We start from the raw sequence: 16,829 nt of genomic DNA on the forward strand, positions 1-16,829 counted from the left end.
ATGTCTAATAGTATTTTATCATGCAACAACATGGTGTGTAAGTAGTAACTCCCTTTTGCAGATAGAAATAGACCCAAAGATGGTGAATAACTTGGTCAAGGACATAGAGTTAGCAAAGGCAAAACTTTAACCCAGGGTTCCAGACTCCAGGTCCAGAGCTTTCTACTTCATCACAGCTGCATCAAGAATGTAGCACCAGCATGTCTGCTCCAATGAGTCAGGGAGACAGGTGTGGAACTTCCAAGAAAGTCTACCTTGCTGCTCCTACAGAACCAGGGCCTCTGTAAAAGGCAGGGACAGGACAGAAGGACTAGAGAGCAGAGATAAGACCTTGAGTTTGTTTCTCATTTGTTTGTTTGTTTGTTTGTTTGTTTGTTTTTGAGATGGAGTCTTGCTCTGTCGCCCAGGCTGGAGTGCAGTGGCGCCATCTCGGCTCACTGCAAGGTCCGCCTCCCAGGTTCACGCCATTCTCCTGCCTCAGCCTCCCGAGTAGCTGGGACTACAGGCGCCTGCCACCACACCTGGCTAATTTTTTGTATTTTTAGTAGAGACGGGGTTTCACCGTGTTAGCCAGGATGGTCTCGATCTCCTGATCTCATGATCCACCCACCTCACCCTCCCAAAGTGCTGGGATTATAGGCATGAGCCACCGTGCCTGGCTGAGTTTATTATTATTATTATTATTATTATTATTATTATTATTATATTTAGAGGTGGTGGTGGCAGGGGTCTCTTTATATTGCCCAGGCTGGAGTCGAACTCTTGGGCTCAAGCTATCCCCCTGCCTCAGCCTCCCGAGCACCTGGGACTACAGGTCCTTGCCACAGCACCCGGGACTTTGAGATTTGATAAGGGCTTTCTGACTCTCACAGCCCACCAAAAGACAGATGCATCATCCTGACTTTTGGCTGAGCCATACCATGGCCCAGCAGCCTGACCTTTTGTTCACTGGGTCCCACTCTGTAGGAGCGTGTTATGCATGGCCCCATCCCACATCAGAATTTTCAGATCTAGATATTTCCAAAAATTTCCATCACAACAGAGAAACTAGAGAAATATGAAAAAGGAGACCATTTTGTTTTGTTTTGAGACTGAGTATCACTCTGTCGCCCAGGCTGGAGTGCAGTGGCATGATCTTGGCTCACTGCAACCTCTGCCTCCCAGGTTCAAGTGATTCTCCTGCCTCAGCCTCCTGAGTAGCTAGGATTACAGGCACCTGCCACCATGCCCTGCTGATTTTTGTATTTTTGGTAGAGACGGGTTTTCACCATGTTGGCCAGGTTGGTCTCAAACTCCTGACCTCAGGTGATCTGCCTGCCTTGGCCTTCCAAATTTCTGGGATTACACACGTGAGCCACCACGCCCGGCCAACCATTTGTTTTATGATAAAATGGTCTGGTCATGCAATCCCAGTGAAGATACTAAAGAAGAACTTCACCTTCTCTGCGGTGAATAAAGAGAGCTAGTTAGACTGGTTTTGCCCTGTGTCACATCAGCTGCTATGACCACCTGGGGCCATCTTTGAGGAAACGGCTGCCTCTTATTTACCCATTCTCAGAGGAGTGTGTGCTTGAACACAGACTCCTGCATTGGGCTCCCAAAAGCCAGTTCTTTGAGCATGGGATGGGAAAAATGTAATTTCTGGTAGAGTATAATATCGGCAACAAATTCAATATGGGTCAACGAGTCAACAGGAGGACATGGCTGCCAAATAAAGCTAACACGACTGAGCTCTGGCATCTAGAAAAAGGGGCGATTGTCATACTCATCTGGGTGCTGGGCCTCCCTCACCTGGAATACCACATTTCCCATTTTATTTAACTTGGATTATCAACTGGAGACATTCAGGGCCCAAGAGTTTCTGTTAAGGCCAGGATCAAAAACTGACCTTGGTTCCCAAAGAATTATCAAAGGTGGGGGAAGGAAGCATGCAGTCTTCATTTGTTGCAGTGGTGTAGGTGAAGCACAGGGCTGACAGTCAGTACACCTGTGTCGGAGTCCAAGCTCCGGTAATGATTAGCTGTGCAATCCTCAGGAACCTGGGTTATCTTCTTTGAACCTCTATCTTCATAAGCAAGATGGTGAAAGTAAAATACCCACTTCAAGGGCTTGCTATGAGGATTAGTTACCATAATGTCTATGGAAGTACTTTGTTACCGTCAAGCATTGAGTAAATGTTATTATTATAACCAGCTTCTCTCCAAAAAGATTTTTTCTTCCTTTTTGAGTTGTGAATTATTGAACCATGCCATGATGGATTTCTGGTCACTAATACCACATGAAATGAAAACTGGAAGGAACTTGCTAAGATAAATACACCTCTTAATTGCAACTACTTATGAATATTAGTGATGAATGCCAGGGCTCATTGGGCTGACACTTTTCCCTGGCAGGGATTAATAAAGAAAACCACTCTCTTGAGTTAACAGCCCTCACCAGCCTTCCCTGTTTTTGCTAGCCCTGCATTCCTAGAAAATAACTAAACCTTGCCTTTGGTGTTTAATCTTTAATTTCAGGGAGCCATCACGTTTTACTTCTGATTCAAAGCAGACAGCGAACTTTATTTAATGTATCATTTTCCTACCTTCTCAGAATGCTACACAAATAACTACATACATAAGAAAACAACGGAAAACAGACTTACAAATCCCGCACAGTGTTCACAGAAGGTTGGCTTGAGATAGGTCATCTCCTGAAAATTATGGATAAATCCTGGTCCCATTTTACAGTGTAGTTGGGATTTAGCTCTCAGGAAGTAAGCCATCATTTCATCTTTACTAATTAGGCCATCCCTGTTAAGAGAATCAAAGAAGGGAGGGAATCTTTAAATAGCAGGTTTCTAAGTAGCTGCCACACTTTAATCACCCACCTCCCAAACCTTTGTGGCCAAAAGCAGATGAGGAATATTCTCTATTACATCTCAGAGAAGGAGTGAACCTCAAATGGCATCTTCAGGTGTTCAAAACCTTTTTCAGTAAGCAAAAAATTGTGTATTGTGCACCCTGCATGTGTGTGTGTGTGCAGGAGCATATTCATATAAGCCCACATGTGGCCTGTGCACCGCAGCACAGAAAGTCTTTATTATGAAAAAGCAGCTTCCTGAAGGGCATCTTTCTAGTACTTGCCTAGCTGTAAGGTTGCAAGAATTAGGATGATGGAGAAAGGCAGAAAACTGTAATACCTGGGCTGACCATTCTCAAATTCATTCAGCTTGACGCTGTCCGGGCTCCTTGGTGATATTTTCACTCACATCTTAGTGGCTCATAGCCCATTCACTGCACTGGCTGGGAGCAATTCTTCCAGATCTACCCCACACAGAACAAACCTCTGGTCCTTCCCACCTTCCTACCCCTACTCATCACATACCCTGACTTCTTGTTTATCAAAAATGATCAAATCGGCCAGGTGCAGTGGCTCATGCCTGTAATCTAGCACTTTGGGAGGCCAAGATGGGCAGATTACTTGAGGTCAGGAGTTCAAGACCAGCCTGACCAACATGGTGAGACCTCCGTCTCTACTAAAAACACAAAAATTAGCTGGGCGTGGTGGCGTGTGCCTATAGTCCAAGCTACTCAGGAGGCTGAGGCACGGAGGCAGAGATTGCAGTGAGCCGAGATTGCACCACTGCACTCCAGCCTGGGCAACAGAGCGAGACTGTCTCAAAAAAAAATAATAATAATAATTGGATCCACGTGAGCTCTGTATTGCTTCTTTGCCCATTAGCATGTGCTGGCGATCACACCTTTCCTTTCCAGTTCAGAATTCTTTTCTACCTCCTCTGTCCTCTCTTGGGGCTCCTCTCCCAGAGGAAGAGTTGCGCCATCCAGCACTCTCCAGCCTCCCTGGGACTCTTCTCCTTCCAGGTTATGCTCAGTCTCTTCCCCTGTTTCTTCCTCCATTCACAAATATGCTCAGAACTTTCCCACCTGAAAAATCCCCTTCCTCAGTCCTGCCGCCATCTGCAACAGGTATCTTTTCTCTCTTCCTTCTTTTACTCGCGAAGTTTTCAAAAAGAGAAATCATTAGGCTCTTTTATCATTTCCTCCAGGTACTCTTTATGCCACTTGGGTTTCTAACCCTACAAATCTGTCACCAAGAACATCCTCAGTGGCCTTTTCTCATTGGCAGGAAGTAACACGGAGACATGTTTCCTTCTTTTGGCACTCTCCCCTTAGGCACCCTGGAATTGCATGCCACCCCGCTTCTCCTTCTTCCTCTCCAGCTCCCCTTTCTCCAGCTCGCCTGCAGGGCCCTCTGACTCCTTTCAATGCCTGCATGTAGGAGGGGAGTCCCTGAAGGCTCATTTCTCAGGCCCTGAGCTCACCTCCCTCTAAGCGTTCCCACCAGAGTTTGCTCACAAGATGGAGACTCCAGCTTACAGTGGGGCTGAAGACTTCATCTCCATCTCCAGCCCTGACTGTTGTCCTGAATTTTTGCACCACATCTTCAACAACTTGCTAGACCTGTCTTCCTGATGATCCACTCTCTTTCTCAATCAATGGATCTAAGTCCAACTTCATCTCTTTCTTCCCCAATAGGAAGCCCAGGCTTCCCTATTGCTGTTTGCTGCGCCACAATTTTCCCCCAGGCTTGAGAATTTAAGATCCCTTTCGGTACCGCCTATGCAAAATAACTTTGATTTTTATACATTATAAGTATTATTATTAAAGTTATTTTGCATAGGAGGTAAAAAAAAAAAAAAAGGATTCTAAATTCTCAAGCTTGCGGGGAAATTTGGCACAGCCTAGCACACAACAGTTATTTTTTCTGCTCCTCCGACCGTCCACTATCAAGGAGGCATCAGTGTCTATTACTCCCTTCTTTGTGTTCTTGAGTTCTCATCATTTAGCTCTCACTTAGAAGTGAGAATGTGTGGTATTTGGTTTTCTGTTCCTGCGTTAGTTTGCTAGGGATAATAGCCTCCACTTCCATCCGTGTTCCTGCAAAAGACATGATCTCATTCTCTCTCTCTTTTTTTTTTTTCCTGAGACAGAGATTCGCTCTTGTTACCCAGGCTGGAGTGCAATGGCGCGATCTTGGCTCACCACAACCTCTGCCTCCTGGGTTCAAGTGATTCTCCCGCCTCAGCCTCTGGCATGTGCCACCACACCCGGCTAATTTTTGTATTTTCAGTAGAGATGGGGTTTCTCCATGTTTGTCAGACTGGTCTCAAACTCCCGACCTCAGGTGATCCACCCGCCTCAGCCTCCCAAAGTGCTGGGATTACAGGCATGAGCCACCGCACCTGGCAATCTCATTCTTTTTTATGGCTGCATAATAGTCCATGGTGTATATGTACCACATTTTCTTTATCCAATCTGTTATTGATGGGCATTTAGGTTGATTACATGACTTTGATATCCGAATAGTGCTTCAGTGAACATTCATATGCCTGTGTCTTTACTGTGGAATGATTTCTACTCCTCTGGGTATATACCCAGTAATGGGATTGCTGGGTTGAAGTGTAGTTCTGTTTTTAGCTTCTTGAGGAATCGCCATACTGCTTTCCACAATGGTTGAATGAATTACACTCCCACCACCAGTGTATAAGTGTTCCCTTTCCTCTGCAACTTCGCTAGCATCTGTTATTTTTTGACTTTCTTTCTTTTTTTTTTTTTTTTTGGATACGGAGTCTCACTCTGTTGCCCAGGCTGGAGTGCAGTGGTGCGATATTGGCTCACTGCAAGCTCTGCCTCCCAGGTTCACGCCATTCTCCTGCCTCAGCCTCCCAAGTAGCTGGGACTACAGGGGCCCGCCACCATGCCTGGCTAATTTTTTGCATTTTTAGTAGAGACAGGGTTTCACCGTGTTAGCCAGGATGGTCTTGATCCCCTGACCTCGTGATCCACCCACCTCAGCCTCCCAAAGTTCTGGGATTACAGGCGTGGGCCACTGCACTCAGCTAATTTTTTGACTTTCTAATAATAGCCATTCTTGGCTGGGCACAGTGGCTCACACCTGGAATCCCAGAACTTTGGGAGGCCAAGGCAGGTGGATCACCTCAGTTCAGGAGTTCAAGAACAGCCTGGCCAACATGATGAAACCTCGTCTCTACTGAAAAAAAAAAAAAACATTGCCGGGCTTGGCGGTGCTTGCCTATAACCAGCTACTCAGGAGGCTGAGGCATGAGAATCACTTGAACCTAGGAGGAAGAGGTTGCAATGAGCTGAGATCGTGCCACTGCACTCCAGCTTGGGCAAAAGAACGAGACTCTGTCTCAAAAAAAAGTAATAATAATAATAATAGCCATTCTGACTAGTGTGAGGTGATATCTCATTGTAGTTTTGATTTGCATTTCTCTAATTATCAGTGATATTGAGCTTTTTTTCATATGCTTATTGTCCACATGTATGTCTTCTTTACAGAAGTGTCTATTCATGCCTTTGCCCACTCAAAGGAATGAGCACAGATTTCATAATGAAGATGCCAAAAACAATCTTTATTATATATATGATAAATAAATTTATTAATGCATTGTCTCACAAATTTATTACATCATTTGCTACATACATTTGTGTAACAGTGCATTAGCTCATCTCCCCTCCTAGGGACTCACAACGTAACACACTTTAGCTTATTAAAAGCTTTGAGAAGTCACACAGTAAAGACACCTATTTAATGAGATTTAACCCTGTGTTTCTCACATGTGAATAGTTAGTTCCTTTTTCAAAAGTACTAATTAATAGCTACTTCTGTGGAACATTGTTTGGAAAACGGTACCTTAGAGAAAACATCTTTTTGAGACTTTCCAGTATTAACCACTCAAAACTTTAGTCTCATGTAAGGAAGATATGAATAGTCCAAACCTTCATTCATAGAAAACAATTCTATAGATATCAATAAGTGGAGATAAGGATGATATAGAGATAGAGATAGACACAGATATTTGCTAGGACAATCTCAGTTCTGTCTCTAGAACCAACAGATAAAAGAAATGAAGACTGGGAAGTTATTTTAAGTCAATGTCCTATTTACATGTCACGAATAGTAACAAACTAAGCAAAGAAGTGGGTAGTTAGCAGGCAATTTAAATTTTACTTTGAAAAGGAAGTTAATGTTTCTAATAGAATTTATTTTAAAAGTATTCTTTGTTCTGGGTATATAATGAAGATGAATTTAAGATTTTAAGTTGTGTTAATGTGTCAAGGCTTTTCTTGGTGTGTTGAATTACAGATTTTATTTTTTTAAATTCAATTAAAAAAATGGTTAGAGACAAGGTCCCACTATGTTGCCCAGGCTGGTCTCAAACTCCTGTCTTCAAACAGTCCTCCTACCTCAGCCTCCCAAAGTGCTGGCATTACAGGCGTGAGGTATTGCACCCGGCCCCAGATTTCGTTTTTTAAAAATTCTCATACCAGCAAAAATATTAGAGGATTTTAATGTAATTTAATTTGCCCATTTTACCAAAACAAAATCCAGCATTTCCTTACAGGTGATTTTTAAATTAGGAACTAATCTTGTACAATTAACAATTAATCAAATTATTAATGCCAGGATTTCTCAGCACTTTTTTTCAAACCATTATTTTCTTTTAATGAGTTGAGTTTGAGTCTCTAAAGCGATTTAATTTTTAGGAATCATTTGATGCTAAAAAGCAAAATATTTTTTCTTTATCAAGACAATCTTTGATCAATCAAAGAAAAAAACAAAGCATGAATGCTTCTTGGCTGTCTGCAGCTATTGTCTGCTTTAATGAAGACTATAAATAAGTTTGTTTTTTTTTTGAGAAAGAGTCTCACTCAGTCACCCAGGCTGGGGTGCAGTGGTGCTATCTCAGCTCACTGCAACCTCTGCCTCCCAGGCTCAAGCAATTTTCCCATCTCAGCCACCCAAGTAACTGGGATTACAGGCCTGTGTCACCACGCCCAGTGAATTTTTGTATTTTTAGTAGAGACAGAGTTTCACCATGATGGCCAGGCTGGTCTTAACTCCTGGCCTCAAGTGATCTGCCTGCCTCAGCCTCCCAAAGTGCTGGGATTACAGGCATGAGCCACCATGCCTGGCCAAAATATTTTTAAAATCTTCATGAGTTTTAAGATTGCTTTCAGGTCCACTAATGTTGAGGACTCTCCCAGGTTAGATCTAACTATATGTCTCCTCTACTCTTTTCTGGTGGAGATTTTTTGAGGTTGAGAACTAAGCAATAGAGGCAATATAGCAAATGGAGCGCTTGGATCATTTACAAATGTGCACTTGTGTTAAACACTGACAACATGGTCTTCCCTGTGATTCCATTCAGGTCATGTTCATACACACGAAGAAAATAATCAGTGACAAATTAAACCTGGCTCATCAAAGCACTAGGGTTGAAGCTGTCAAGATGTAAATTACAAGTTTCCCTTCTCTCCTCTGATAATAATTTTCTGCTTTAGGATAGTTGCATTAAAATAAAACAAAATTAAAACTTACTGATCTTTGTCCAGAACACAGAAGGAATCCAAGAAGGGAAAATTGGCAGCTATACTTTCAAAGTCCTCTTGGGAAATGTACCCATCATGGTCGTGATCATAGTTTCTAAATACAGACTGCAAAGGAAAGATAAGTATTTATTGAATGACTATGAGGCAGGCTCTGAACTTGCTATTGCGAAAGCAATGATAACTAGCATATGATCCTTTCTATCAAGGAGCTTAGAATCTAGTGAAAGATAACTAAGTCAAGAAGCCTTTATAATATAACAAGACAAGTGGTTTGCTGAGGATAAAAACAGAGTAATGGTTGGATGTGGTGGCTCACACCTGTAATCCCAGCACTTTGGGAGTGGGAGGCAGAGGTGGGAAGATCACTTGAGTCCAAGAGTTTGAGACCATTCTGAGCAACATAGAGAGACCTCATTGCTGCAAAAAAATTTTTTAAATTAGCTGGGCATGGTGGTGCATGCCTATAGTCCCAGCCACTTGTGAGGCTGAGGCAGGAGGCTTGCTCAGCCCAGGAGTCTGAGGTTACAACGAGCCAAGATCACACCACTGCACTCTAGCCTGGGCAAGAGAGTAAGGCATCATCTCTAAAAAATAAATTTTAAATAAAATTAAAAATAAAACTTCGGCTGGGCGCGGTGGCTCACGCCTGCAATCCTAGCACTTTAGGAGGCCGAAGCAGGTGGATCACCTGAGGTCAGGAATTCAAGACCACCCTGACCAACATGATGAAACCCCATCGCTACTAAAAATAAAATAAAATAAAAAATTAGCCAGGCGTGGTGGCATACGCCTGCAATGCCAGCTACTCAGGGGGCTGAGGCACGAGAATCGCTTGAACTTGGGAGGAGGAGGTTGCAGTGAGCCAAGATGGCGCCATTGCACTCCAGCCTGGGCAACAATAGCAAAACTCTGTCTCAATAACTAAATAAATAAAAACAGAGTGCTATTGGTGGCAGGGAAAGAGGAGGTAGATTAAGAAAGGTTTCCTGGGAAAAGAAAGGTTTAAACTGAAACCTCAGGGTTGAGTAGAAATTGGCTTAGTGAATTTACAAATTCCAATACCATGACAACAGAAAATAAAGTTTGAAGGTGTTATCTCAAAAATTAAAGTGTACATTTAATGCAATTCCAATCAAAATCCCAGTACGGATTTATTTTAAATGAACAAATTGATTATAAAGTTCAAATCTAAGTGGGTATGTTGAAAACAGGCTAAAAATTATTTTAAATGAAGAGTAATGAGGGGGAACATGCCCTTTCAGAAATCAAATATTCTACACAGCTACATTAATCAAAACAACATGATACAACTTACCACAGAGAGTGGAGTCCAGAAACAAACCCATGTATATATAGGAATTTATCAAAAAGTGTCTTTTAAAATCCACAGAGAAATTATGGATTATCCAATAACTGCTGTTGAGTTAAATGACTAATAATCTTACAAAATAAATTACCTCCAAACTAAATTCTAGATGTATTATATATTATTTATTTATTTTTCTTTTTAGAGACAAAACTGTCGCCCAGGCTACAGTACAGTGGCATGATCATAGCTCACTGTAGCCTCAAATTCCTAGGATCAAGCCATCCTCCTGCATCAGCCTTCCAAAGTGCTGGGATTATAGGCATGAGCCACTGCACTAGTGTATTATATAGTTTAATGCAAAAAAATCCAAAGCTATAAAAGTACCAAAGATAAATAGATGAAAATATTTTTCATGTTTCATAATCTTTGTGTGAAAAAGGTCTTTCTTTGCATGACATCAATGTCAGAAGCCATAAAGAAAAATATTTTACTTAATAATATGCAAAAAAATTGAACCAAAAAAGCTCAATTAACCAATTTTAAGATAAATGTCAAACAGAGCAAGTTATTTGCAGCATATATGAGAGCAAAGACACAAAAGTCAAACAGGCAATCACCAAATAAAAATAAAAATGGTCAATATATCCATGGAAAGTTATTCAGCTCAGCTAATCATTACAGAAACATTAATGAAGCTTTTTTTAACCTCTCAGATTAAATAAAATCTTAAAATACTGTAATCGATCATCTTCTAGGGTATGAGACAATAGGTACTCTTGTATCAAGTTAGTGATGTAAATAGCCATAATATTTCTGGAGGACAATCAGGAATTTTAAGTGCCTACTCTCTGACACAGCAGTTCCACTTCTAGGAATCTGTCCCAAAGAAATAATCAAATAAAGTTGTGTAAGATACACATGTGTATATGTATGTAGTATATGTGTGTTTATATATACGTAGAGATAGAGAATAAAGTCATATAAGATAATCTACAAATTATCAGTGGTTATCCTTGGAGAATAGAATTACCAAGACCTGAAAGTAAAGCTCTTTATTTTCTATAATTTATGTAATACTTTAATATTTTTGATGATTCTATCTTCCTTTATAATCAGAGAAGAATAAAAAAAGTTTCCCATTGCCCTCTGCAAAATTAGGTTTTCAAAAAAAATTGTAAGTTCTTTCTGCAAACACATGTATACAAATTTATATTTGATTTTGATTCCAGTTTTAATTAATCTCCGGTTTTAATTAATTCCCAGTAGTTTCTGTCTGTTCTATCTATCGATATTGCCCTGTGTTGCAAGTATTTTGGGAAGTAGGTAAGGTATAAATGAATGAATTAATTAAAAATGTGACTAAAATGAGCCCATCTCAAGCTTTTTCACAGGTAACAGAATTGTGCAAAATCAGAAAACATTACCTTTTTTTTTTTAATTCCAGTATCATTACTTAGCCATAATAAAAATAGCTTAAAAGTTAACTATTTTGGAATGCCTACTATTTACAGTTTAACATCCATATTTATGCCACGAGTAGAAGATTTTTTGTGGAGTAAAATTCATCATAAAATCCTGGTCTTTTGTTTGATTGAACCAGTGGTAAGGAATTTGGAGAAAAGGGAAGAGAGAGAAGGTAAGGAAGACAGAATGAGACAGAGAGAGAGAGAGAAATTCCCCAGAGAGAGACACACACACACACACACACACACACACACACACACACACAGAGAGAGAGAGAGAGAGAGAGAGAGAGAAAGAGAAATTCCCCACGTGGACTGAGGAAGTCAGTATGTAGAATGAGACTGGGAGAGGGAACAGCTCTGCCTTCCGTTTCCTGGCTTCAGACATTCCTGAGCTGCAACTCAGTCCTTGCATTCCCTGGGGGCCCCTGGATCCTTTTCTCACCTTCCCCAGCTCCAAGCTGGATCTGTTACTACCACGGGCTCCACTGGACCTTATCTCCTTCTCAGCCCTTCCCTCACTAATATTCCTCTTGGCACCACTCTTTTCCTGCCTGCCTCACACGCTCCGCAAAAGTTTTCTTTCAACACCTCCTAGTTCCCTGAATTATCCAAGATGTAAGACATTCTTTCTTTTTCTTTAAATATCTTCTCCCAGCAAAAAGCACATTCTATCCCAAAGACTCAATTCTGTTGCACCAGCAGATGTACCTACCAATCCATTAAAGTAGACATTTAATTCAGGACCACAGTTTCCTGTACCCGAGATGTTTCCATGTTCCCCGCATCGGCACTTCTACTCTTTTTTCTTTTCTTTTCTTTTCTTTTTTTTTTTTTTTTTTTTTTTTTCCAGACGGAGTCTCACTCTGTCACCCAGGCTGGAGTGCAGGGGCGCGATCTCACCTCACTGCAAGCTCTGCTTCCAGGGTTCACGCCATTCTCCTGCCTCAGCCTCCTGAGTAGCTGAGACTACAGGCACCTGCCATCGCGCCCGGCTAATTTTTTGTATTTTTAGTAGAGACGGGTTTTCACCGTGTTAGCCAGGATGGTCTCGTTCTCCTGACCTCGTGATCCGCCCGCCTCGGCCTCCCAAAGTGCTGGGATTACAGGCGTGAGCCACCGTGCCCGGCCCTACTCTTTTTTTCTACACGGAAAACTCTGACAGAGCCTTGTCCTACATTAGGTGATTTTTCTAATCTCAATAACATTGGGCTGCTGTGTCATAAAATTCCAAAACTATACAAAAGGAGAAACTATCCAACTTACAGGATTTCTTTCCTGCCCTTGGGTAATCAATTTATTGGGCATTCTTAGTAGGACCTATGTGGGTTTTTCATGAGTGATTCTAATCCCCAATCCCTTGAGCTGTTGACAATGACAGAGGTGGCAAATGCCTGGGAAAGAGAGGAGCTGGAAGTAGCTGAGAGTATCTGGGCAAGAGAGACAACAAAGGGAAGAGGGCCTTTCTGATCAACTCTCCCCAGGGTCCAATGCCAGGTAGCACTAAGTGCCTGCTAAATTGTTCCTAGCTGCCAGAGGGTTGTTTGCATGGGTTCCATCAGATTCCTGGACAATCGCGGAATATTCTGGAAAGAGAAAGGGTCTTCTAGTGCCCTCTCTTTATTCTCCCTCAACCACTTACCTCCACTAATTTCCTTATGTGCTTGTTGATGACCGTGGGGTCTGGCTTTGGCATCACCCCTAATGCCCACTCCAGGGGCACCACAGGCTTGTTGGGCGTCGTAGGGGAGGTAGGCTGCTGATAAAAAAAAAACACATATTTTTCAACTTTATTATTATTATTATTTTGAGACAGGGTCTGACTCTGTCGCCCAGGCTGGAGTGCAGTGGTGTAATTTCGGCTCACTGCAACTTCTGCCTCCTGGGCTCAAGCCATCCTTCCACCTCAGCCTCCCAAGTATCTAGGACTACAGGTGTGTGCCACCACGCCTGGCTAATTTTTGTATGTTTAGTACAAACGGGGTTTCACCATGTTGCACAGGCTGGTCTCTAACTCTTGGGCTCAAGCAATTCTCCAGCCTCGGCCTCCCAAAGTGCTGGGATTACAGGCAAGAGCTACCACACCTGGCCGTATTTTTCAACATTAACTGGGGCCTTGAGCAACTAGAACCAGGGACACTGAGAAGAATGAATAAGTTTTGTATATTCATAATACCAGTAGAAACTTACATTTATGTGAGCTATTAAATGCTTATAAAACAAGCATCTTATATTAATGGAATCTAATCTGTAACTAAATACATGTTTAGATACTGCCTTTTGTTTAACAGCAACTTAAATTCTATTATTTTATTTTTATATTTATTTTTTATTTTATATTTATATTTGGAGAACTCGGATAGGATTTTTGGATGGACTGGGAGCGCATTGCTTTTCTCCCATTTAACATAATAGAATTTAGGCTGGATGTGGTGACTCACACCTGTAATCCCAGCACTTTGGGAGGCCAAGGCAGGTGGATCATCTGAGGCCAGGAGTTTGAGACCAGCCTGGCCAACATGGTGAAACTCCCTCTCTACTAAAAATACAAAAATTTAGCTGGATGTGGTGGCAAATGCATCTAGTCTACGCTACTTGGGAGGCTGAGGCAAGAGAATTGCTTGAGCCAGGGAGGTGGAGGTTGCAGTGAGCTGAGATTATGCCACTGCACTCCAGCCTGGGAGACAGAGCAAGACTCCATTTCAAAAAAAAAAAAATTACATTTATAGATATATATACTTGTGTGTGTGTGTGTGTGTGTGTGTGTGTGTGTGTGTGTATTTTAGAGACAGGGTCTCACTGCTGGAGTGCAGTGGTTATTCACAGGCACCATCCCACTACTGATCAGCACAGGAGTTTTGAGATATATATATATATATATCCTATTAGTTCTGTCCCTCTAAGAGAACCCTAATACAATTATCTTCCCACTCCATCCCCTTTCCAGCTCCCCATCCTGCTAAGAGCCACCTCTATCATTCAATAAAACCTCTGCATTCACCATCCTTCAAGTCCATGTGACCTGATTCTTCTTAGATGCCAGACAAGGACCCAGGTACCAACAAGGTAGGGTGTAAAAGGCTGTCACCCTGACTCTCCACTGAGCTGGTTAAGATGTAGCCATCCATGGACAGCAACGGCTAAAAGAGCATTAACTGTAACACACCCCTAGATGCTGCCTTGGGGCCAGAGCCCAAAAGCACTCTCCCCAGCCCCCACGCCGGCACCCACTTGTCTGTATGTTCCCCTCCTGCAAAGGGATTGAACGTGGCCACACCCCTGTCGCAAGTCTCAGTGAAGGGATCCAGGGAACTCTCCCATCTCAACAGGTCAACAGGACATGTCAAATAGGCTGACACTCCACTTAGAGAAGAGACAGAAAGAAACTGGGAAATGTCTTGTGTTAGATTCGTAGGATTTTAGCACTTAGAAGGGACTTTCAAAAGCTTCTACTCTTACAACAAATAAAAAGACTTTTCTATGTTTGAAGGAAATATCTCCTAAAATTGGGAAAAAAATGATCCTGAAAATAAACTAAAGTAAAACTAAAGGCACAGAAGGCAGGCAAGTGTGCTAAAATGGCCATTCCTATGTTGTTCCTGAGATGAGCGATGGTAGAAATAGCACTGGGATGGAAGACAGGCCTGACACTGAATCCCAGCTCTCCAACTTAGCAGCTGTTTGATCCGAGTGAGATACGTACTCTCACCAGACCTAGTTTTCTTTCTTTTTTCTGTCTTTTTTTTTTAAATTTTTTTTTTTTTGAGATGGAGTCTTGCTCTGTTGCCCAGCCTGGAGTGCAGTGGCGTAATCTCAGCTCACTGCAACCTCTGCCTCCTGGGTTCAAGCGATCCTCCTGCCTCAGCCTCCTAAGTAGCTGGAACTACAGGCACATGCCAGCATGCATGGCTAATTTTTGTATTTGTAGTAGAGACAAGGTTCACCATGTTGGCCAGGCTGGTCTCAAACTCCCGACCTCAAGTGATCTGCCTGCCTCGGCCTCCTAAAGTGTTGGGATTACAGGTGTGAGCCACTGCACCTGGCCCAGACCTAGTTTTCTTAACGGAGTTAATAAGATAACCTGTGTATGATGCCCTGCCAGGTATTCAACAACTAGAAGCAATTCTGGTATCTAATTGGTGTCAAGAGGTGGAAATTCTGTATGCACACATACAATAGCGTTTAACACACCATTGCCAGGTTCATCATGACAAAACTACAGAATTAGGGAGGGGCTTACAAATTCCTTTTTGGTTTTCAATACCTTTGGCTTTCTTGCTAGCTTTCTTACTCTTGCTAGCTTTAAAGAGTCTGGGTCCTCACTCCTACCGTTGCATGTGCCGTATCATCTCACGTGGCTCTATTCTGCAGTATTTCCAGGAGACGAGCCTCTGGGGACTGGCAGAAAGGAGAACATGCTCATGGAAGCATATGCGCTATTTTAAGAACAGATGCTACCAGGTCAACTGACTCAGGCTCAAGTGCATGCCCTGCCAGGGCCAGAGGACGGCTCTCACTGCCATTCTGTCTCTTTCGGTCTCAGGGTTCAGAATCACAGTAGGTATTAATAAACTTAGGGGGCATAGTCACTGCCAATATGTTATAGAGTTCAGCTGGTAAGGATGAGATCTTTATAAGAGAACTGATCTCAAGATGTGATTATAAGAAGCAAGCATAGGCATTTTACCTTCAACATGCAAGCCTCAACCTCATTATAAATTTTAAACTCATCCAGGCATTTTGTATTAGTGCAAAGCATATCTAAAATATAGTCCATCCACGAAAACCAATGAGTGGTGTATATTCAATAATGCAGTTTCTTCAATCTCATTATATAACGTTTATTTACTAAGAGTTTGCCATCTATTAAGTGAGACACCATCCAATGTGACATCCAAATTCTGAGTTGAATCAATGGTTAGTAGAGACATTTGTAAATTATGATCAAGATATTTAAAATTTTAAATCTAATTTTATGTTGAATGGAACTTTTTTAAAGCCTGAAACAGTCTAAATGATCTTTAACATTAAGATGAGTTATTATTCCTTTCCTTTCTTTTTGGTCCTAGGTGTATTGAGTTCTTAGCAGGAACACAACAAATAGAAGATCAATTATAAAACAGAGTAATGAGAATGATGTTCTTCCTCTTTATTAGCCTCTGGTATGAAGACATAATTCTCAAACTGTCATGGCTAAGCTGTCCCATTGATAAAATGGGAATAATGGCCAGGCACGGTGGCTCACGCCTGTAATCCTAGCACTTTGGGAGGCCACGGCAAGCGGATCATGAAGTCAGGAGTTCGAGACCAGACTGGGCCAACATAGTGAAACCCCCCCCTCTCTAGTAAAAATACAAAAAAAAAAAAAAAATTGCTGGGTGTGGCAGTGTGCACCTATAATCCTAGCTACTTGGGAGGCTGAAGCAGGAGAATTGCATGAACCCAGGAGGCGGAGATTTCAGTGAGTCGAGATGGCACCATTGCACTCCAGCCTGGGCAACAGTGCAAGACTCCGCCTCAAAAAAAAAAAAAAAAAAAAAGAATAATGTCAATTTTTAAAGTTCTTCCATTTTAGAACATAAAGCAACATTGTAATAGCCAATTACTGTAAATGACAAAAAATAGTGATTGGTACTG

General features: G+C 42.0%; 1 protein-coding gene across 5 annotated transcripts in view; it reads right to left on the bottom strand.

Annotated features, from left to right (window-relative positions):
- RASGRP3 (RAS guanyl releasing protein 3) overlaps positions 1-16,829 on the bottom strand; it is a 126,519-nt gene that overhangs the window by 11,973 nt on the left and 97,717 nt on the right. For 3 of the 5 annotated variants that reach the window (XM_054545288.2, XM_063713206.1, NM_001131374.1), the window contains 3 exon segments: positions 12,835-12,951; positions 8,410-8,525; positions 2,645-2,792 (listed from right to left, as the gene is read on the bottom strand). In XM_054545288.2, coding sequence (XP_054401263.1) covers positions 2,645-2,792; positions 8,410-8,525; positions 12,835-12,951 — 381 coding nt within the window. 5 annotated transcript variants of the gene reach the window in all.

Source organism: Pongo abelii, chromosome 12 (assembly GCF_028885655.2).
Source record: "Pongo abelii isolate AG06213 chromosome 12, NHGRI_mPonAbe1-v2.0_pri, whole genome shotgun sequence".
Classification (NCBI taxonomy): Eukaryota; Metazoa; Chordata; class Mammalia; order Primates; family Hominidae; genus Pongo; species Pongo abelii.